The sequence below is a fragment of the Astatotilapia calliptera genome, chromosome 4, assembly GCF_964374335.1.
Source record: "Astatotilapia calliptera chromosome 4, fAstCal68.1, whole genome shotgun sequence".
Classification (NCBI taxonomy): Eukaryota; Metazoa; Chordata; class Actinopteri; order Cichliformes; family Cichlidae; genus Astatotilapia; species Astatotilapia calliptera.
Window position 1 is genome coordinate 26230291 of NC_137425.1, and position 24455 is coordinate 26254745.

The 24455-nt window shown below is 44.0% G+C and overlaps 1 protein-coding gene across 1 annotated transcript in view; it reads left to right on the forward strand.

Annotated features, from left to right (window-relative positions):
* grin2ba (glutamate receptor, ionotropic, N-methyl D-aspartate 2B, genome duplicate a) overlaps window positions 1-24455 on the forward strand; it is a 136723-nt gene that overhangs the window by 12917 nt on the left and 99351 nt on the right. The window contains exon 3 of the mRNA XM_026165706.2: window positions 17980-18618. Coding sequence (XP_026021491.1) covers window positions 17980-18618 — 639 coding nt within the window. The remainder of the gene's footprint in view (window positions 1-17979; window positions 18619-24455) is intronic.

The window sequence follows — 24455 nt, forward strand, 5'->3', positions numbered from 1 at the left end:
ATCGCTTTCTTTCCCCTTTTCTGTCACTCACTGTTCTATCTCACTTCAGAACTCCTCTGTTCTCTCCGCATCATTTTTCTCATCTAATGCTCCATCTCTCTCTCTCTCTCTCTTTTCTGTCATGCTGTCTCTGCATTTATCTCTCCTTTCTCTCTCTCTCTTTTTTTTTTTTTTAATTAAAATCTGTCTGTATCGAGGGATTCTGTTATGTGGTGATTTAAATGGAGGGCCTGACATAAACGTAACATTACTGTCAGACCAAAGCAAATTCCATCAGCCCTGCTTAAATTTGCAGTGCTGGCTGTTTTCCAAAAGGCTTTTTTGTTCTGCAGCCAATATCTATACCATCTCCTATCTATCTTCTGATACTCATTTATGCTATTCTTTTTTTTTCTTAAAGTTTTCTGTGTCAGGTCAAAGGCATGAATCATGAAGGGTAACTGTTAACGTACGAGCTGGACTCGGACTGACGCTGCAGTCTTTAAGTCCGATGCTGATGCTAATATTTGAAAGCAGGAACGTTATGGTGAAATGAAAGGTTTAACTGTGATAGAAGCATGCGAGTGTTTCTGCTTTGGCTGTTTTTTGTACATAAAATGAGAACCTTTTAGTCCCCTTTCTGCCCCAAACAATGCACGTAGTTCATTATGTTTCTGATGTTCACTTAAAGTTCAGAAGCCTAAAAGCGCACAGTGCTTTTTCATTGGTATATGAAGTGGTTTTCTGGCTAATCAGGGTTTTTCCATCTCTTGTATTCTCTTCTCCTGAACCCACTCCTAAATGTTAGTAAAAATAAGCTCCATTTGATTAGCTGTTTAGTTTCCAAACTTTTTGTAGCTAGAGATCACTTATAGTAAAGTAAGTTTTCTAAGTTTCCCCCCTCATAATCCTGACAGAGTTGATCAAGCATAGGCTTTTTACCATTTGCACTCTAAAGGGGGTTAGACACACAGGAAGAGATTAACAGCGAAATGACAACAAGCGATGAGGGATTGCCAGTGAAATTCTTTGACTTACAGCAATCACTGCTACATAGGCATTAGTGATGTGAAGTCGGTGGATACCTTTAGTCTACCTCTCTTATGCCCTAAGACTGCTGGGATAGGCTGTACATCCTCTGCAACGCTGAACTGGGTAAGTGGAAGATGGATGGATTGATGAATTTATCCATGCAGTGGATTCCTGGGATGTCCGCTGGTCCAAAATGTTGGGAAATGAGTGAATCCCTTGAACATGGTTATAGAACCATTATATTTTTCATTTGTTGCAAATTACAACCTTTTCCACAACCAAATACTTCGGATGTGGTACAATCATATCAGAGTTTCTGTTGTCCCAAAGATAATGGGGGCGGTGGCGAGGGACTCAGGAGTTCTTGTTTTGTTTATCTGCACCAACATATAAATATTCCAGCACAATTTTATAATTTATAATAGTAAATAATTCAATTATATACTTAAATTATAAATTATTTTGCAGAACCCTTGGCTATGGATTACAGACACCTACAGGCCCCAAAACCCCACTCAAGAGATCCAGCCGTCCACAGCGGTTTATTTCCGCAGCCTGTTTCATGGGCGTTGGTTGTATCATGCACCAAATGTGACGTCACCATTCAAGAAGTTTAAACAAGAAGGAAGGGGAAGTTTAAGGAGTTTTTAGGAAAATTCCTGTCAGAAAAGTTGTTGCAGCATCGCCCTATGCGTCTAAACTCTGAGCTCCTAAAGACCGACATGGCCGTGCACTTGTGAAAAGTCTGAGTCAGCATAAACTACATGTAACTGTTTCTTTGACAGTCAAAACAAGAAGGATGTGATGCTGTCATGGAATTGCAAATCTGGCGCTAATATTAGCTGTATCAATATATCGATGAGCCTCGCATGCGCAGAGACAGACCTGTATAGCTTGTCATGCACCTGCACTCTGTCACACTTGTACTGAGTTATGTGCCCACAGTGCCATCCACCTTGCTGTGAGAAATGAGACACTTCACCTCCTCATGAGTGTTAGCACTCCCTCCTCTCCTCTCCTCTTCCCACCCGTCTTCCTCTTGAACTCGCTCTCCCCTGGTGGATGGGAGCCTGTGGTCGGGTCTCCATAAATCAAAATGTTACCACCGGCACTATAAGGCTACTTTTTAATTAAAACTGTGAATCAGTCGGCCCTGATTATGAATTGTACTCTGCTGCCACTGAATAAAATATACAGGGCTCATTTGCTCTCCCCCTCTGACTCCTCTCCGTCTCTTTGTCTCATTCGGTCTGCTTCTCGCTCTCACTTTGCCTCTTGTTGCATGCGACTCAATTTTCCACCAGAAATTGAGAGTGTCCACACAGCAAAAGCCACGGCCACGCGCAGCCACTGAAGACTGTGACAGCATTGTGAAATAGTTGAGGAGCTTACTGGTTGCATAAACATAAAAACTCAATATGGAGGCTCCGGCGCCGCTGGGGTCAACGCTATTATATCACAGTGTAACGGTGGACCCAAAAAATACCAGCCGGAGCGACTTTGACAATGCAGAACTTTTTATTAAACTCGGGGTTGTACGTGGACACATATACTCCCGCGCTCTCTTTCTCTGCTGTCACCTCCGTCTCCGTCTGTCACTGCCAACATATAAAGAGACACAATCACTGTCAGATCCCAGCACACCTGTTCACCCCGCCCCTGCGCCGCCCCGGGAGCTCACTGCGTCACCCCTCCTCTGCAGCTGGCCAAGGACCACACCCACGCCACACACAGAAACAGCCAGGAGGACTACTAGGCCAGTGGGCCTTGTTTATTGTATGATGCCACTCTTTTAGCTGTGCCGCATCAAGTGAGGTTAGTAGCTGTTGAGTTGGATGCTTCCATTAAAGAGAAGCGAGAGCATTCAGCCCAGGTCACGCAATTCAAATCAGCTCTGCAGGGAAAGTAGCTCCTGGTTTTTAGCTGGAAGATGTACAAAGAATAGCGGCAAAGACTGGGGACAATGGCCGTGCTTTACTGTCAGAAACAGAGCAAACCCAACTCTATGAATACATTTATATGCAGAAGAGTGAGTCTTAAAAGCTTCTCTTTGGAGTACCATCAGGTTGAAGCTGAACAGTATCTCTCATTCAAAGGGACTTTATTGCTAATTTATGACCTTTGCGTGTCTTGCAAGTACAACTGACATCGTCTTAGGGAGATATGGGCATGAGCCAGGCCTCGGCGGAGTGGAAATTAGCTCAGTGGAACGCGGCGCAGGGGGGTGCCGCTGTGGCGCTGCCACCTCTGCTACCCTTAACTTTATATCAGCAGGCAAGTGCAGGGAGGAAGGACTAACTGGAATTCCATCTTACAGCTTTGCACAAACAAACTCATGAATGATAATGGGTTGCTAATTGAAGGTACTGGAGCGATTGACTACGCCACTGCAAATGGAGTCCTCCTGGTAGCCATGGCGACAGGCGAAGAGAGGCTCAGGAGGTCTCCTGACCTGAGCTAGAGTCAGATCATCTCTTACACCCGCTCCCCGTAGTCTACCCACCATGTGGATATATTTGCATCAATGAATATTCATAAGTAAGCTGTTGGTGCATCAGAGAGCTTTTTGAAAAGTTGGTTCAAGTGTTGGGTTTGTATCATACGACGGCATTTCAGATGCAAATGTTCTGACGATTTTTTTTGTTTTTTACCCTCTGTGTAATTGCAAGCAGTTAAGGTGTTAAACAAACAGAACAATTACACTTTACTTGTTGTATCCCTATTAAAAAAGATAAAACACCTTCTAATTACAGTAATTAGGAAACAGATTGTTGCCGCCTGTTTTTTATGCCTGTATCAAAGATCTCTAATGATGTGCACTGGATTTCACCGCTGATGAGCAATTTAAGGAGAGCAGAAGGTTTGCACAGTAGGAACTGTGATGACTGTCTGACCTGCAGAGGTGTCCTTGAGCAAGATGCCGAATCTCTGCTAGCTGGAAGGCTTTTTTGTGAGTGAAGATGGGACGGGAGCGAGCGGAGAAGAATTTCTCTACTAGTAACAGGTTCTTTTAAAAGCTGATTTTACACACTGGATAGCTTTGCATCACCTGAAAGGAGTTTCACCAAGGCAGTTTCACACCGATCAGCTACATTAAAACTGATGAAGGAATAAGATCAATAATCTATTTGTCTTAAATGGCACTCCCCAATGGCAGCAACCTCCTAGCAGGATAGTACACCCTACCACACTGCTAAACCTTTCAGGAACATCTCCAGAGAGCTCAAGATGTTGAGCTACATGTATATGCATGTCTCGGTGAATCAGAGCTGCTTCGGCGGCACAGGGCAGATAAATGCAATATTAGGCAGGTGGTTGTAATGTTGTGGCTGATCGCTGCATCAGTAGACATCTTGTCATACTCTTCTTTGGATTAGAAAAGCTGTCTTAGCTTTGCAGAGAGCAGTTTCACTGTGGTGCCACCCACTATGCTTAGGTGTTCACCTGTGGCAGTGTGTTTGTTCCTGTCTGCTTCCATTCCTGCTGGATGTCTGCCGATGAGCTGGCCGGTCTGACCGACTCTACGTCTTTGTGCATCTCAGCGGCTGCTGCCTGTCGAACTGGCAAAGCTGCCTGTCTCTGCGTGTCTGTAATGTTTTTGCTGCTGTCTCTTGGGTGCATGTCTCTCCCGGGCTGAGCTTTGGGTGCGATTAAATCCAGGGGACATCCATTGGAGAGGCGCTCTTAGATGTCATTATCCCTGTGGGGAGTCTCATCATCATCCTGCAGCAGAGAGAGAGAGGCGCTCGGCACAAGCAGCCTGGGAAGGCTGCAAGAGAGACAGCCATGACAGCCTTAGGCCTGCAAGTAAATTGTGATGATCATGCGAAAAAACATCACCCCCACCTAAAAAAAAATGCCGGAGATGAGATCTGTATGTATGTGCATTTGTGCATTTGGAGCTCTTGCTGGAAAAACAGCAGAAAGCTGTCACAGTCTGGCGAGGGCAGACTGTAGGTGTTGGCAAAAAGGACCCAAACGCAACTCCATAAACTGAACGTGGCGTAGATTTAACAGAAAATAAGCCGTTTATTGAGGCCAACAAAAAAGGAGTACAAACAGCAGGACACAGGTGAACACTAAACCATAACCTAAACTGGGTGAACTAAAGCTAAACACGAAAAACCTTAAACGTGGTGAACTGACATAGAATGCTGAAGTGAGGGTATGGATAAGCAGACGACCTGACAAATGACATGCAAAAACAGAGGACTTAAATACACACATGAGGTGATCAGGGGAAGTGGAGACACATGAGGAAACAGCTGACTAACATGAACCTAATGACAGGAGCAGTGAAGCTAAATACAAAGAACCAAGAACACATGACTCCTTCCAAAATAAAACAGGAAGCATAATGAAACGCAGACATGACAACCAGAACTTGACAACGTAAGACACAGACATGAAACACATGAAGAGCAGGGGAGACTTAACATGGGTTGGAAACATGAGGGGGAATTAATAAGAACTAAAATCACCTAGACATGGTAACAAATGAACTTAGAAAACCTGAAGGGCTTAACATAAACTATAAACATCAAAATGAACTCAAACTCAAAACACTGGGTCATAAGACCCAGGACCGTGACAAAAGCCCCGAGATAGAGAAAACCTAATCCTCGTGGAGCTTCTAATCATAGCAACTCCTGCGCAAGAACACCTGGAATTAATTGAAATGTGTAAAATTAGCAGCATGAATTGATAGTCGAAAATGAAAGTCATCAGTCAATATTCAGCCTGAGGGGAGAGCAGGGAAATATAGCTCTCCTAGAGTGTGTTAGCCTAGGTGGTATGAATTAGACAGGTCTATAAAGGATTATACGTGGATGATTTTTTTTACATAACCTCTTTGCTATTCTTTGTTTTTTTGTGAGGTCAGCTGACCAATTATCAGGTTTCCTTTTGTAAACAACTAAAATAAAAGTGTGCTAAAGTTCCTCAACGCAACATTTTACCTCTATGCACACTATTTATTGCACTCTACTTTTTGCAGTGTTAGTATTGTGTCTTGTATCGGCAGACTCGTTAGACATAGTACAGTAGTGGATTAGGCTATGTTCTTGCATAAGCATATTTCAGGGCTTGGCTTTTTGTCTATCCAACTGTTCCCATGAGATTTTTATTTCCAGTTGAGAAGGCAGATTCAGAGCGTGCAGACACATTATGTCCCATTAAAAAAAAAAAGAAAAGAAAAGAAATGGTTCCAGCAAAACATCCACCTGAGGTTATTTATCCCCACAATATAGGGGAGCATGTAGATATCATTCTGTACAATATTGTTATTCCTCACTACACATAAGGACTCTCATAGAAGAAGAAAAAAAAAACTTGCACTCCTACTAATCCAAAAAGGCAGAATCCCAGTGCCAAAAATAACAGCTTGGAATGAGATGGACGGAGGAGGACAGATTATTGGTGGTTCTAATCTGTGAAAAGCTGACAATAAAACACATTTAAAGTGATTACAGTGCTGTTATTGGCACGGGGAGGTCAATGCATCGCGCTCTTCCTATCCTTAGCATTGCGTTTCCACAACAATGCAGTCTGCTGCGTAACTGCACCCATATGAATGCTGCTGTAAAGGTCTTTCACAATGACACATGGGCTGAAGCGCTAATGCTGATGTACGGCGTCAGAGGGGAGAGAAGGCGAATAGATGAAAGGAAGCAGAGGGGAAGTAAGAGACAAGTAAGGAAGGAAGAGGAAAAAGAACAAGTGGAGAAAAGGGATTTTGGAGATGAAGCCACAAATCACGGGGAAGATTAAGCGTCTCTTGTGCGCGGTAGAGGAGGTGTAAATAGAAACATGTCCCAAGGAGAGATCCCGGAGAACAAGCGCTTATCTCCCTGAGTGTTGTCAAAACACATTTGTCAGTCTGACGTATTTAAGTGTCTCAATGTCTATAAGAGACTTGATATGCAAAAATAAACAGCTGATAGTAGTTGGAAGATGTTTAGCTGCAAACATGAAACATGCCTACAATGACACACTCTGCACAAGCATGCATACACACACCACCCGAGACTATAGGCAAAACTGCTTTCACTCCAGTGTGACCCTTGGCTTGATGGGAGATGTGTGGATGAGCAAGCTGATCATGCATTATCCCTGCATCTGACTCCCTCAGCTGAAGTACCAGCACATCATCAAACAGCTGCTGGCGCTTGTACCTGTTCAACAGCTGCCACATTTCACAAAACGATGAGGAAATGCTTCACATTGTGACTGTCTCTGCCCAGTAAATTAGCCAAGGGAGTACGGGGCCCTGGTGTTGCAATACTCTTTCCCCCACTGGACTGCCTCCTGTGGGAGCTTCCTTGAATGGTTTGTGGACTCACTCTGCAACCCTGTGGCCTGCAAACTGCCAGAAGCAGCTGCTGAGAAAATAGAAAGCACATCTGCACTGTGGTTACTTCGTTATAGGCAATATTTGGTATCAGTTGCATCATTTCTATCCTGAAGTGGCAAAGTTTTGCTCCTGCACTTACAGTCATATGAAAAAATAAGCACATCCTGTGGAAACAGGGTTCTTAGTAATGGTGAAATATTCAATCAAAGTGCACATCTTAAAGCTGCACAAATTTGAAAACAAATGACAGGAATGTTCATCTCTCCGAATTAGCAGCCCAGCTGATCAATGCAAAGTGAAGTCTCCAAGAATCCCCCAAAAGATCTGTGGGTAACTCTTGCAGTTGTTCGTTTTCAAGTTACAGTCAGTCAGAGATTTCACTTGCATTAGGAGAACAAAACACACGTTAGCAAAATAAGGTAAATCTAAAGTTTAGTACAGACTATGCGTTTTAGAATAAAGCACTTTTGGGGTTTAAATCAGTGAAGAACAGTTCTGTTGAGATATTTAAAGGCAGCAATTTCAAGTGGTGGCGCTTGTGTTATCACAACTGTAATTGTATCATTAACTTTTCTATTCAGCCAAACAAGCTTCATAACTAAAAAAATAATAATTTTGGACTGCACCTCATGTAAACTATATGCCTGTTTTGGCTATATCATAGTCCCTCTACTGTATATTAGTCCAGAACTAGAATTCTGACTATAGTGCACAATATTTAAGTATTTTCAAGGGTCAATAAAGCCACATTTAATTTGAGAGGGTACCGATCCTGACGGTACAACTTTAATGAGAACTTGGTTTGGATGCAATCCCAGTGGTGGTGGTCTCGTCGACAAAGGTTAGCCTTTGAGTTTGTCAACGATTTTGTTCATAATTGTTTTCCAGCACCCCACCAAGCTGTGCAGGTTGTTGGGTCTGATGGTGTCAGGATCTTGTCTCTGCTTTTTGCAGATGATATGGTTCTGTTGGCTTCAATGAGGAACAACCAGGCTGAAGTGGGGCAGTTTGTAGCTGCTGACATGAGAATTACCACCTAGGAGGTTCTGGCTATCCATGGTTCTCAATCAGTAAAGGGTATAATGCGCACCCCAAGTTAGGAATGAGCTGCTGTCCCAAGTATCTCAGTGTCTTGTTCACTATTGATGAAAGGACAAAGCGGGAGACTGACAGACCAGCCTGCTGTGGTGAAGAGAAAGCTGAATGCGAAAGTGAAGTTGTCAATTTACCGGATGATCTGCTTTCCCACCCTCACCTGTTTCCACGAGCTGTGGGTAATGAGCGAAAGAATGAGGTCGTAGCGAAAATGAGCTTCTTCTGAATGCTGTCTGGGCTCAGCCAAAGAGATGGAGTGAGGACCTCAGTTGTTTGAGAGGGGCTCAGAGTAGGGCCACTATTCTTTTTTACGCCAAACGGTAAATGTTTAGGATGCTTCCTGGACTTGTGTCTCCACAAACCGTCTTTGTCTTCAAACCCGGACAAGCAGCGGTGGATAGATGTATGGATAGTGTGCAACAGTCACCTGATTGACTGATTCAGCAGGACACCTTTATAAAGCTAGAATGAACAATGCATAAATGAAGAGCATGTGTCTAATATTATCAAGCCAGATAAATAAAGTAAAAAGTTCCTTGTATTTTGGATACAAAGCATAATCCAGTGGAGAACAGAAGCACAGAAGCTCGGAGTGGATTCTAAATTCATAATACTTAATCCACAGACAGGATAATTAACTAGGTGACACGCTTCTGTGCTTTGAAGTTTGGAATTATGATGGATAGTTGTATATATCCAGTGTTAACTTGGGCTTTTAAACAGTTCTTTGGTTCAGTATTTACACGGTTTTCTTCTGCTTTTTGTGACCAGTCACACATAACTTTGGGTGGCTGGAATTTATATCCTCAAACTATTATCAATTCATTAAGGACAGTTAATTCAAGCAGTCTTGTAACTGGAGGAAAAACTGCATGATTTGCTAAAGGGCTAACTTTGCATTGCATTCAGTGCAGTACCTATGATCACTTAACCGGAACAGCTATAGTTCCATTTTAACTCGTCATATTGGATCCATTCTTAAGCAATTTACTGCAAATTTTTAAACTCATAATGCATTTAATAATGCTTTATTAGGATCTTCCTATAGCTTATACTGTAGCCTGTTATTCAATAATATGTTTCTATCTATCTATCTATCTATCTATCTATCTATCTATCTATCTATCTATCTATCTATCTATCTATCTATCTGTACATATAGATATAGCTGAAGCACGATTGATATAGGATTTTAAAAACTGATGCAATACAGATATTTGGTAATTAAAAAAAAACACATTTCTTTCAGACGCATGAAAAATAAACACATTTCTGTAACATTTGTTAAGTGTAGTTGTCCTTACTAAGTTAATATGACAATCAATCTTAAAAATAATATTGCTTTATTGTCACAACAAGTGGTGGATTGCTCGTTTAGGCTTTGCCTAACTCTGCTCTGATCAGCTGTATGTTTGTAGTGCTCTAAACACCTGTTGTCAGCAGGAAAGTTGCAGAGAGCCCCCTGGTGGACAAACTATGCAAGCGCAACACCGAAAAGCGGTTTGAAGGGTGTTTCTCTCTTCTCTTCTGTACTTAACAATGACTGATATGTTAAAACTCATCATATCACTCCTGCTCTAATTATAACAACTGTTCTAACTGAACATAGACACACTGCCAACATATCTGTATAAATAAATGAAGGAATAACAACAATTTATTATTAGTAGTTTGCACCAGAGGCTACCTGAACCTCATTACTCTGAAAATGGAGTATTAACCTTGAGCAGGACCTTCTCACCAGTTCTGCAGCAGCTGCAAAGAAAGTCAGACAGAGAGATTCACTTTTAATGTCAAACCACATCTTGTCCAGACAAAAATGGAGTAAAATAACACAGTGCGGCTCTCTAAGTGGGATTTCTGTAGAGGGGATGTCAGTTAGGTTGCCCAGTACTCTACCTGCCTACCTACCTTCACAGCAAAAGCATCGACAACAGCAGAAGCTGTACAGAACTAAACTTACATACACATACACTCCAATTATAAATACAGTATAAAATGCATGCAGAGGCGTAATCATAGACTACTTTCCTCAACAACACCTAATCTCAAACCTGTAAAAATAGAAATAAACTTATAAACTATTTTTAAATAAAGACTTGAAGGTAACAAGGATTTCAGCTTAAGGCCTGAGTAGTCTGCTCCGTTCCTCCCACCCACCACAGTGTCACCAGTTGTGTGTGTGTGATCAACCGCCCCCGTGTCTCGCTGCTGTGTGGTCAAAGAGGTTGTCCAGGTAACGTTTTCTTTCATCACCTGTCAGCAAGGTGCTGCCTGAGGGTTTAGCCTTGGATCACAAAGAACGCGCAATGTGATGCCAAACAACTCAACAGCCTTCGATTACAGCTGTTAAAAATAGTCTTTTCCCCTTGCAGAACATTTGTTTGCTGTAATGAAATCACAAGCTCGGACTGACAAACGAATTACACTCGTTAGTAGCCTCCAGTGTGCAAAAGCAGGCTATTTCTCAAACTCCCGGTGCTTATCCTCAGCGCTGCAGCTCCTGACGTACGAGCCTCTCCTCATGACATTCTTATTTCAATTAAAAGGAGAAATGAGGCCGTCGCAGCGCGCCTGACTTGGCGGTTAAGATAATGTACATGCGCCATAGACATTTGAATGCCATCGTCTGCATGTCTTTCCAAATATCAAAACTGGGCAATAATTGTGAAAAATGACCGAGCGCCTTTGTCCTCCAGTTTTCATGCAAATAACGCCATCGACAAACCTGACACTTACCACATAATGAGAAGAGCGTGATGAGAGAGTGCGAGCACAAGAGAGAGATAAGTGGGAGAACTGAGAGGAAGCATTGTTCAGAGACAAAACTATAAAGCGAGAGAACGAAAGGGTTACACCGAGTTAAAATGGAAGAAAGATAAGGAGGGAATTGGGGAGGAAGGGCACGATGGGTGCTTCAGTGTCCCCTTTTTCTGGAAATAGAGACCATTATGTCAGTAGATTGGTCCTGAATCCTAGTGAACATGTGACTGCAAAGCCTGGCCGGTCTGCTTTGCTGAGGGGGCTGGTGAGTGGCTGCATCAGAACATCATGTTCAGACACAGGCCCAAACACACACACACACACACACACACACACACACACACACACACACACACACACACACACACACACACACACACACACACAGCACCTTCCACCTCCACAGTGGGCTGCACAGACAGTCTGCATGAATATTTATCAGAGCAGGTTTATAATGAGTTCACACATTAGACAAGCATTTCTATCACATGCTCACGTATTGTAGGTTTGGCAGCGATGCTGGCGTCCAGCTGATTTCTCCTCTCATCAGTATGCTGCGCGGTGACCCGCTATGTGGCCCGGTCACATCCCCCGGGGCGGCAGGGGCTCGCCTCCTCAAAACGCTGCCAACAATCGGAAGATGTTCCTAATATTGTCAGGTGCCGGCGGATCAAGTTCAAATCAAAAGGTGTCTCTTCAGTAAAGCTTAGCGGCGAGGAGACATTCTTCCTGCTGGCTTTCATTTGGACAAAAGACATAAATGTCAGTTCTAAAAACGCATTAGGGAGAGAGCAGGCCACTGCGAGTGCTGTTCGCAACCTTTCAAACTAAATTCATCAGCTATACACACAATTATACTACCCGCAAGCACACAAACCGTTTCTTGGCAGCAGTGTTTCTCGTCCTGTGTGGATTTATTGCTGCAAAAGGAGAATATCTTGTGATTGGAACAGATTGCTGTTCAGTCAGATATATTAAATAGAAACTGTCTTTTCTGATTGACATGAAAGACAATTTTCCTGATTGCATATTTTGTGTGTGTTTGGGGTTTTTTTCATAGTGGACAGCTTCATGACCTTCCCTGTAACATTTACCCTGTGGACTCTTTGTTAGTTAGAAGCATGTGATTTATAGGTAGCAAAGCCCCCAAAATAACAGCAAAAAGATGAACAGGGAAGCCAATTACGGCACTACAATATCTGCGTCCCTTCCTCTTTCAAATTCCTGCAGCAGTACGAGCCGTATGTCTTTGGCGCAGCGTTTTGAGTTATGGGCTTTATTTTCTGCTTGATTTTTATTTCCTGGGTGATTTGATCTAGTTTTACATTCTCAGGTTTTCTTAGTTTTGCAGTCTTGTTGTTCCTGTATTCAGTTTATCCTTCCTCCCCTGTGCTCCCCGTGTCTTCTTGTTAAGTCACTGTCTCTTTTTTAGGTGTTTTCATACTTTATGTTGATAGTCATTTTGTCCCTTGTGCCTTGTTTTTAGTTTTACTCCCCCCCCGACTCATTTTGTGATTCAGTTTAGCTGTCTTGTTTTCCCCAGCTATGTCCAGCTCCCCTCGTTGCCCTTTTTTGTATATATAGTGGTCTTCTCCTTAGTCTTTCTCAGTGTCTGTTTTCATGTCCTGTGTGGTTTCTTGATCAGTGTTCCTGTGCTTATACTTTGTGGTTCCTTTTTGAACTTTATGTTACAGACTGTGCTTCTCCTCTGGGGCTTTGTGTTTTTGCCTTGTGTACTTTCTGTTATGTCCTGCCTGCTTTCTGTGTCTGCGTTTTGGGTCCTCATCATCACACTCTGTGCAGTCTGCATAACCTGCAGACTGCACAGAGTGTTGGCCTACTCTTCCTGGTTTATTGGCCATTTGGGCACACTTAGTAACAGCAGGCTTTTTTGGTTGGGATGCATAACTACTGGAAACAGTGTCCTCCTGCCTAATTGAGTGAGGCCCCAGTCACACATTCCTAGAGACCGGTCAGTGGCGCCCTGGCAACACCAAATCACTTGGGGAAAAATGTGTATTCCCTAACTGGTTGATTTTATTTGATTGTTTTTTTATTTTTTATTTTTAACAGGGACAGTGCACATTAACCCACATTCATCCAAGGATCAAACAGGCTGCCTGGACCTATATTATAATTTCAGGAGCCTTTTGAATTTTCTCTCTATCCCAAAATGTTTGAGGAATGATGGTAATGTGAAGCACACATGGTGAAATCTATTTTTCTGTTTGTGTTCAGGCTAATTCTTTCAGACAGTGGGAGTGTCTTATGCTGCTGTGATACATCCCTGTAAAGCTTGTCTTCCCTTCTTTCCGAAACCATTTGGATTTTGTCTCTAGCACAAACTGTAACAGAGTTACAGTCATCTAAAGAGTGCTTGTAAAATGGGCCTCCTGACATACCAGTGGTAAAAAAGAGTTAATAAATATTGCTGTGCATGTGCCTGAGTTAGCAACAGGCTAACATTCATCCATAGTTCCAAACCAGATCTGAAAAACAGCAGCCTCTTTGTGAGGGCAGCCAGCAAACTCCAGGAACCAATCAGTGATTGAACATTTACCGTAAGAACTGTTATAACTGTTCTCTAGGCCCCTAATGTCTTGTGGCATTACAGCAATGGAGATTGAGGCAATAGTGACTATAAGAAATGTCCTGTCCTTGATCCTGTGCATTTTACCGTAAACATAGATTCATACTCTATAAGAATATGTTGTGCAAATTACACCAGCATTGCAACTCCAGTCATTAGGATAGTGGATGGTTTGCTTTTATATAGTCCCTAAGAGGCAAATTTGCTGGACCTTATTTTAAGCTTTGGCTATTTTAAAATTTCCATAACAGTTTAATTTAGTATCATAAAAGAGGCTGATATATTTCCTGTTAATTAACCCATTAATCGGTTAATGGGCTCCAGCATACTCAGAAGATATTTGGCTCCTCAGCATCTTGACCTGCACACACACAAAATAAAGTATATGTGTGTTTATGCTGCTGTATGATGAACGGCATAAGTGCCCACCATAAATGTATATATAAGATGATGAACATGGTGTAAAGCCCAAACAGGAGCTCCTTAAGTCTGCATTCTTTGTAATGATCAGCCGGTAATGATTGCAAAAAGACCAATTACATAAAAGTCTGTGAGAAAATGATCCTTTAGCTTCCTTGATCTACAACCTCATCTCACTATTTGAAATGGGTTTATGGTCTCTAATGCTAGTTTCACATCTTATTGAATAAAACATGATGTCCATTTTGTAAATTAAGTTCTCATTAGAGCCAAAGAAGGAGGGCACACTTAAACACTTAAAGTTACTCCTGTATAAACGTGTGGTGTCCCTGAAGTTTTGGTCCAACACTCACATATAGGAGATAGGACAGATAGGTATTCATTTGCAAAGAAAGATGAGTGTTTATAGGTGGTTCCCCTCTAAAACTGTTCCTCCCTTTGTGTGTGTGTGTGTGGTTGGGGTCGGAGTGGGGTGGAACCTATATGGCCTTGAGCTGGTGGAGGCTATCCACGATCCATCCGTGTGTAACTGATATGGCAGCGATGTGCACTCGTGTGGCTAATGGAGCAAATGATGGGTGAGATGTGAGGGCCGGGCGACGGCGAATTGGGGTCATTTGGTGGCGGAGCCTCGTCCGTGTAATCTACAGTTTCATTTTGTGTTTCTTTGTGAAACAAGCTTGGGCTCGCTGTGGCACTTTTTAATGGCCTCATCTTTCTGAGTGATCGTTGGAGTTACACGGCACGTTGGCTAATATAATCTGTACCCCAGGGGTGTGTGTGTGTGTGTGTGTGTGTGGCTGCAGGGTAATATATATGTGATGCGGAGAGAAAGGGAGAGGAACATTATAAAAAAAAGTAATTGTATGTGTGTGTGTGTGTGTGTGTTTGTTCACATGCCGGCTGTATCAAAGGTCTCCATGTTAATGGTAATAAGTTGGTGTGTGAACTACACCCACTTTAAGGACGCGCAGCAGTGCTCTGGACTTCTGCTGCACTTATATGATCAATGCTTATTACAAAATGTGTGAGTGTGCGTGTGTGTATCTCTGTGTCCATCAACTGTGTCTGTGCGCATGAAGGCTTATTTTAATTGTTGCCATGGAAACAGAGTGCTGCCAGAGAAGTCCAGATTCAAAGAGGGCATCTCTCTCTCTCTTGCTCCCTCTCTGCTTGTCTTTTTCCTCTTGTTTCTCCTCTTCTCCTCCATCCCGCTCTCTAATCTCTCCCCCTCTCTCCTGCTCCTCTTTTTTTTCTCCTTTTTAAAAAAAATCTTTTATGCCTCTCACTGAGGTCCTCCTCAGTTTGCCTCTCTTTTCGTTTCCTTTGCCCGCCCTCCTCCTCTCCTTTTTTCTTTCCTCATGCCTCTTATCAGCCCTCCCTCGATCCATCCCTCCCGCTTCTCGGGTCCTTCCTGGAGAGTAGTGTGCAGTTGACTATTAACACAGGGACCTGTAATTAGCGCTGACGAACCTCCAGCAATTAGTCTCGGCTAAAGAAGTTGTTCTGTCATCTCTGCGCCCGTCCCTTTATCCCTCTTTCAATCTCGTCCTTCCTCTCTGTCATTTCCTGTCTTACTAGCTGTCAGCGTCGCTTTGTTTTAGCGTTTTTTGTTCTTCTTTGTACCTTCCATCTGCCTCGTTAGCGGCAGTCATGTACAAGAGACACACACAATACACCGCTCAGAAGCAAGTTTATGAGAAGCTACACCCCCATCGCCCTGGGTATGTCTGCCCACGAAACCAAAGTGAACATCTATTCCCTCCGACTGTTACACCTACACCAGCTATATGCTGATAAGCTCAAGAGGACGCATGCCCTCCCACTCACTCAGATGTAAACACGTAGAGAACACAGACATCTTCTTTTTCATGTCCAGCGTCATCGCTCCAGCTGTCTTTTTCACCTCTCCTCGAATCATTTCTGGATCTCGCTGATTTCTCTCTTTTCCTTTCCTTCGGTCGCTCACCTGGCCCCTCTGCATCTTCGTTAATGAAAAGCTCTATAAATAATGCGCAGGGAAGAGGGAATCAGACAGCAGGCAAGAGAGAGAGAGATACGGTCAAGTAGAACGTGGGAGGGAGGTGAAAGGATGGAGGGACGGACAGCAGACGAGTGAAAGTGCTTAAACTAGGCCAATAGGGGTTGAGTGAGGTGGGCGGGTATCATATCAAAGCCTCGCGAGCTGCTCCGAGCACCTTTGCCGTCAATCCCTTAATCAATTCCGGCGTTAGTCGGTTTGTCCTCGTCTCAGGTCGGCGTGTCAGTCATCTCGCTCCAGACAGTTAGTCAGTCAGCTGAAGTTGGCGAGGAGCCGTCTCTCCCTCCATCCAGCCCTTTATGGTTTTTGAGTTCGCTCGCTCTGTTCGTCCCTCCTTCCTCTGCTGCACTCTCAGCCGTCTCATCTGGAGGGAGAGTTTATATCATCCTTATACTATAGTGCTGCTTCAGGAGTCCACATGAATAATTGATGCTTGTAAGATTATACTTGAAAACTCTGAACTGTGCTCCATTATGTCGCGTGTGTCTCTGTTAGTGTTGATACTGGAATATTAATCAATATCATCTATTTTTTTTAGCTAGATATTCATTAAAAGACAAATATAACAAAGCTATATCATGACGACAGCAACCAGCGCTGTGGGTGTGTGAGAGGAGGCGCAGCTAAAGCAATGCTTTATGTTTAAGATGAAATATAAAATGACCAACAGTTTGGATCTTCGCTGATATTACGCAGCGTTGTAAAACAAAATTATTACATCCAAGAATATATTTACTGATTTTATTAGTAAAACAATACATGAAAAACACCTCGAATCAAAAACTGTATTTGGCTTATTCGCCTTTTTTCATTTGCACTCCTTTCGCTCCAACTCAGGTTTTTGCTTTGCTCCCATTTACTGCTGCAGCGGTTCCTCTTTTCTCTGCAATCAGCGTTTGTTTACTTCCGCATACACAAAATAGATCCGACTACTCACAGGTGAAGTGAAGGAAGCAATGATTTAGTTCCTTGTCTTGAGCCATCCCTTATTTCTTTGCATGTTGGTTCCAAGTAGCCAGGCTTTGTTATAATTTCTAAAGTGGTCATGCACAGTAGTTCTCCAGACTTTCTGAAAGTGTTTCTTTCAGTCCTTGTACTTAACCATTTTCAGAAGCATTTTGAAAACTGACCTATGAGTCATGAGAACAATCATGAGAAAGCATCTTATTGACAGCAGCTTCGTTTTCAGCATGGCAATGACCACAAACACGCTGCCAATGTACTAAAATCATACCCGGACAGAAAAGCACACAGGGGAACACTATCAGTGTTACTGAAGCAGTGTTAGCGTCCCTACTAGTCGGTGAAGTGATGATGGGTGGAGTAAACACTGCATGAACTGAAGGCAGAAATGTAGCTTTTCGAATCGCTGTCAGTCCAATTTCTGATCCAAATATCAGATCTGTGTATCCATACCAGAAATTTGACCTCATCTCTTATCTCTATTTTCCTTTTAAAGTTTGCTTTGTCTTGATATTTCTCTTCCTTCTTTGTCCCATTTCTTTGAACTGACATTAAATTATGCTTTGATTCATATGATGCATCCAGCCCTGATTGGCAGTTCATTTGTTAACCTCTGTTTCTCTTCATCTCCCGCTTCTTTTTTTCTCTTTCCTTCTTCTCTGTCATCTTGTTTTGTCAAATCTCTGCCTACCTCCTTTTCTTCTCTTTCCTATCTCCATCTTCTTCTCCTCCTTGTCTCGGCAGGTATTGCTCTCCCACTCCTACACCATGCCTGTCTGCGGATGCCGCGGCTGCTCCCCACCTTGCGGCCATGCCAGGGCTTGCTCTGGCACCCCCTCGGTTGCTCAGGAGCAAGAACGGGTCCGAACCCTACATCCACCCCCGCCGCCGTTCCACCACCACCGCACCGGTTCGTCTCTCTGCCTGTCCCTCCTTCTCCTGCTCCTCTGCCTTCTCCACCTGCCCCCGGCCTGCCACTCACGGAGAGACAAGCCCGGCGGAGGAGGCGGTGGCAGCCACTATATTCCCATCCCTCAGCCTCCTCCCCACCACATGGCCCTGCCCAACATCTTGCACGTCTTCAGCATCGCTGTCGTTCTGGTGGGCAACTCCAGTGAAGTGGCGCTGGCCGGGGCCCGAGAGAAGGAAGACTTCATTCACATGGCGCCGAATGTTGAAGTGCTGACCATGAATGAGACTGACCCTAAGAGCATTATCAAGAGCATCTGCGACCTCATGACGGAGCACTGGCTACAGGGCGTGGTGTTTGGGGATGACACTGACCAGGAGGCCATCGCCCAGATCCTGGACTTCATTTCAGCCCAGACGCATATCCCCATTCTCGGAGTACGCGGAGGCTCCTCCATGATCATGGCTGCCAAGGTAGGTCACTTCCACACAAGAGGACAGCTTTTGTAAAAAGGAATTAGCACCATTTATGTGTAGGCTGTGTCTTAATATTAAAATACAAAATATCCAATTATGCCAAACCACATGTACACCTCCAATTCTTGTCTTGTTATTGGGTGACTGGCACAGACAACTTATCAAACTGGCACGCTGGAGGAGAAGGTAACGCTGTTTTTGCTTCTCACAAGGCCAGTCCTCACTCTAACCTTAAATCTCAGCTGCGTTTCATTTCCGATTGGCTGCTGTCAATCACGCTGTTCCCACTGCTTTCCCCCCGTGAAATCTTGTCACGGATTGATTACGTTTTCCAATCAACAAAATATGGATTTAAAGTCTCCAGACGTAGCCTAGGTGATGGAAAGCAACCCTGGCCTTAAACGTCTGCTATCAAATAGGTGAGTTTGTATTTGGCAGTAAGAGTAAAAAAACTGTGGTTCTGCACTATTCATGTGTGCAAGTATGACTTAAAAATGACACAAAGCACTTTCGTGTAATTTTATGTTATAATGAAGCCTCAATAAAACAGAGAAAGCATAGCTTGACTGTAACAGAGGGCTTCTTGACTCTTCCTCCACCACCTTCCTGTTCCTGTTTGCAGACATGCAGACAGACAGACAGACAGCAATGCTAAGCTGGGGTGTCTCACTTGAAAGACAAAGTGCCAACAGAGCTGATGCCAGTGACAGGATCAGCTGGAGATTGCACCAGAATAGAGAGCTAGATCTCTGCCTATTTACTACGCCCTGCCTAATGGGATAAAACAATCTGCTGCTGCTTTATCTGTGTCCGCCTGGGATCTGGATTTGGACTCCGCTTCTCAAAATCAGCTCATTCATTTGGTGCTGGCTGGGAAAAACACACACACACAGTTAAGGAAAAAAGTATAGATCTATGACGGAGAGTGAAACCTGGTGTCTCAGTCTTATCTCTGCCATCCACGTCTTCATGTAGTCATCCTCTAGTTTGTCCGCGTACCCTCTTGGTGGCAACAGGTCGTTGCGCCAGCAGAGATGTGAGCTGCAGTGACACGCCGAGGCCAGCGGCCACCACTGAAACTCTTCTCTCTGTTCCTTCTCATTAGAGCTCTAAGGAGCGAAGTGGCAGAGAACCGTCTGCTCCCATTTAAAACTGCTCCACTCCAATTGCAGACACTGCTGCTTGGCGGACACATCTATGCTCACAGTTCAGTCCTCGTACAGACACGCACCCCCACACCCAGACCTGCTAATCACATTTTTTTTTAAAGAAAACAAAACTGTATAAATCATTTCAAGAACTCCAATCGTCATCCAACTGTGTTAAATATTAAAATTTCTATTTGTGCTTCACCGAATGCAAAAACACAGGCTGAAGAAAATCCACGAGAAAGAAGGAATGGGCCCGTGTGAACATGTTTGTGTGTGTGTGCAGCAGCGGTGTTGTTAATTAAGTGCACGTGGCCCTAAGTGCACCACGCGGTGGAAAAAGAGCAGCGTTTTGTAGAGAAGGATTAAATGGATTTCCCCCAACTGCAAGCCAGAGACTGCCTCCCCTGAGAGCTTCCTCCTGGCTGCGCTGAGGTCTGGGGGAGTCAGGAGGGACGAGGTCGCACCAAGGCTCAGTGTCCCCGAACGGATTTGTGTCTGCCTAATGGGCTGAGACAACGGAGTGCCGAAAGTATAGCAGGGAAGGATCAGAAGGCAGGAGAGGGAGGGGACGCAAAATACATGAGTGAAAATAGAGAAATTGAGATAGCGGGGGGAGGAAATGAGACTGAGGGGACTAAATTCTACTTTGAGGGAAAGTGGGTAGGAAGGGAGAGGCGGGACGTGGATCAGGTGGGGTTCAGATGGGGGCTGCCTGTAGACGAGACGGGCAGATGTGGCCAGAGGGCACAAAAGTAGTCAGTTTAAGACCATTCAGACTTGAGGGGAAGGGGGGGATACTGTGTCTAAAAGTGAGTGGTAGGTGCTGAGAGAGATAAAGAGAGAGGGGGAAAGTTTCCTCTCTCGCGGACAGCTGCGATGGAGAAAAAGCGATAAAGTATGGAAGATAAAATGAAAGGCAGAGTTATAGAGCTTAAGAAAAATTGGCTTTTGGTATTTGTGTGTTTTTTTCTGAGAGAGCATCTCCAGGAAATGGACTGACAAAGATTGGGAAATAGGGATGGAGTACGGGGCGTTTATCTTAGGGCTCCTAATCATCACATGCTCGCGCGCGCACACACACACACACACACACACACACACACACACACACACACACACACACACACACACACACACACACACACACACACACACACACACAAATGAGTGCATCCGCCAAGACTGAAGGCCAAATGCTGCTATTACAGTTGACAGCATAACCCCTCCTTTTTCATTACACATCCGAGGAAAGATGATAACAGGAAACGACGGAGAAGGTGGGGAATGTTGTGTTTGGGGTTTTAGTGTGTGCTGGAGAGGAGAGTTTTCAGGACTGGTACAAGATAATTCCATAAAACGGGCACTCTGCAGGAGAGTAAGTGTGAAGAGTCAAACTGGATCTTTATCAGAAAAATGCTCTTTTTCATGCATGCATGAGTGTTACTTACAAAGCAGTATCATTACCAAGGAACATGCTTTGGGGCTGAAACTGCAGTTCCCTAAATTAAAGGCTGACTCCAGAAGTGAGTGGATCCTCGTGGAATCACATGTTCAGTAGACAGTAGACAGCGGAAAACACGGACGTAGCTTTGGGGTCGGAAAAACGCCAATGCTAAAAACCTGCATTCTGTCTGAAAACCACCAGATGGCGATAGCTGTGGGTGCGCAAAGACGTCCTATAAAAGTCTATGCGATAATGGCTTTCTGTTCTGACCTCCACAATATTTTCCTGCAGAGTTCATGAGCGCACTCGTTTGGAATCATTGCAGAAATTTTTTTTAGAAATCTCGGTGATGCTATGTTTCAAAATGGAGGATTATCTGTGGTGTGAAACTGCACACAGTGGTTTCAGTCAGACTCGCCATCATATCTGGCTATTTGCAGCTGAGACACCAATGGTGAGTAGCTCATCTCATTTGCCAAGATGCAAATGAAAAGCTGAGTTTACCAAAATACACGTGCACACGTGGACAACACCAAATATCTGTTTTAATTTGCAGTTAACTTTAGTAATAGCTTATCCTAAACTCCAGCTCAACTCAAGGTTTCACAAAGCAGTAGGTGACATCACAGCAGTTACATCCATCTTTGATATAGCCTACAGTCAGAGATCATTACCCAAAACACTAAGACTCGTTTGACATCCGTAACAAGCAAAAAGCTCCAAGTGAAGGAATTACCCAGGAATAAGTGGGACTCTAGCTTCCACATTTGTTGTGTATGAGCATGAAAGTGGAAGAGTTAAATAGATGAAAGGCATGGGCGGAGGAATCCAGGTGGGTCCATATTAGCACCAAATGAGGAAAAAGGCGGATGAAGAGGGGAAAGGTGAGAGATGGATCAAGGCAAAGGGTACTCACATCTCCCAGAAAGTTTCATCACTCAACCAAGTGACTCCTTCAGTCCCAGCTCATATAAACGGTACACAGTTCCATTAGGACATTAAAACTAAAAGTAAAACCTTTGCCTAACAATAAGTCACAAGCTTAGGTTCTTGATTCTCAATATACAAGGAGGCCTGCGGGAAATGAGTCTTCTACTCAAAAATTAAGGCATTTTATCCATGTCTCATTTACAGAAGCGTTTTCTTCCATGTCTAAGCGTTTTCTAAAATTGACACTCAAGGTTCAGCATGCAGACTGGAGCAGCCAGGGATCGAACCACCAACAAACCAACCACCAACCGTAACCACATTGTAGATCCCCTCCTTGGTTCAACGATGGTCATTCCCTTTTCACGTAAATGGACTCTTTGACTCCTCATTCAAACCAAGAACCAAGCCTTCTTTTTACACTTACAGGCCCATTAGGTGTAAATACAGAGCAGCGTCTTATCCTGATGAGGTTGCTCTTCTATTTTGTGCCATCCACTTTGTCAGAGGTTCCTTGGTTTCCCTGATATATAATTCCCAGGAACCACAAACACTTTATTGCCCAGTTTATGCTGTTGGACCTGATCCTTCGGGTGAACCCGTTTTTGTAGCATTTTGGGGTTTGAACAAATGCATCTCAGCTGTTCCGATACTCCTGACACATAAAGGATCACCAATGGTTTTTGCTTGGGCAGCGTTCGTTCTTCTTCTCTTCTGAATCACCCGGAGCTTTCTTTTGGCCTCTTCGCAGCTTTGTTAAACGCTCAGCTGGGATAAGCACATTTACTCAGGGCCTCTTTGATATGTTGTTCTCCTCCTTCCCTGGCTGTTGTGTCTGGCAGGAACGGTGTTCGCTCTGTGTTGTAGCCTCCTGATGATGCCCAGTTTATCCTCCAGTGGATGATGATACGAGTCAAACCTTAAATACTGCTCTGTATGTGTTGGTCCCTCCCTGGTTAACTTTATGTGTTTGTCTAGGAAGTTAACATGAACAATGAATTGTGGTACATCCCGAGATTCGTGGTACCCCCCACCCAAAAGCAAAAAACCCGACTGTGTCCACAACAGAATCAACTTTCTGGGATTTCCTTACCTTTACTATTAAGCCTCCATTAAGACTCTCACATCTATATCAGTGAGTAAGATCAATGAGGGAGGGAGGGAAAGAGGGAGGGCATGACGATAAATAAGAGGATGAGTGCTTTGTGTGGATGGCCACATGACTGAGAAAACAGAGGGAGAGAGGGGAGTCGGGGAGCGACACAGACCTATTTGCAGCAGTGGTGTTGCCATCTATCCAAACAAAAAGAGAATCTGCCTACGCCTGGATGGAGGAGGATGGAAGAGGAAGAAGAAGAAGACGGATCGAGCACAGCTGTCCGCACATCTGTGAAAGACTGGATAAGATAACCAAAGAGAAAACACAGGCACTCATCTAACTGTTTAAGTGCGTGCGGGTCTATAGGCATCTGTGTGTTTGTGTTTATGTAGCCAACATGACTGTAGCTGCCAGTCCTTTTGTCACTAGTGATTTCCAGCACCACCCTGTTTGTTGTAGCACTACAGTGTCTGTTGGACTGCAGTAATCAGCATGATCTAAAGCTCTGGCTAATGCTCATATTATCAAGACATGCGGCGCTATTTTCCTCAGCTTGTCTAGAAGGTACGGCTTTGTAGTGGCACAAATAGCTGTAGTTGTTGCCGATCACCCCCAGGGCCACTACGCAACAAGAATAGTGAACCAATCTGAGGGAGGAGGCAGTCGTTGTAGATTAGGAGGGAGATAGCATCTGCTTGTGCATAGGATTTAGCTATAAGATCGTCAGCAATTAACGAGAAAAAGGGGAACGCAGCCAACCCTGATTACTGGAAACTGTAATATAATATGAATAACATTTGCACACATGCAGGAGGATGCAAAATGATGGCACACATGCTTTTTTCCCTCCATAAATGTACAGTAACATGTGTCACAAGGGGGATTAATGGATGCATATTAAACAGATATTCTAAGAAAGTCTAAACTGTTTCCACGACACCATCGCATCCACACACAAAGCATCCACGGGGGGATGCTCGGGCGCTCGGGCACACAAACAAATCTGTTCCCTCGCATCCATTGTGCGACTGGCAGCTTTCTTCAGAAGCCAAACAGCAGGATGCGATCAATTAACTTTTGCCCAAATAATTCAGCTGTTTTCACCGCTCCAAACGTGGTCATTTGCACTGCGGGTGTCCCGAGCCTTTTGTGAGGGGAGAGAGAGAGAGCAATTTTGTGTACGAGCGCGAGTCGTCCCCGTCTGCGTGCCTTT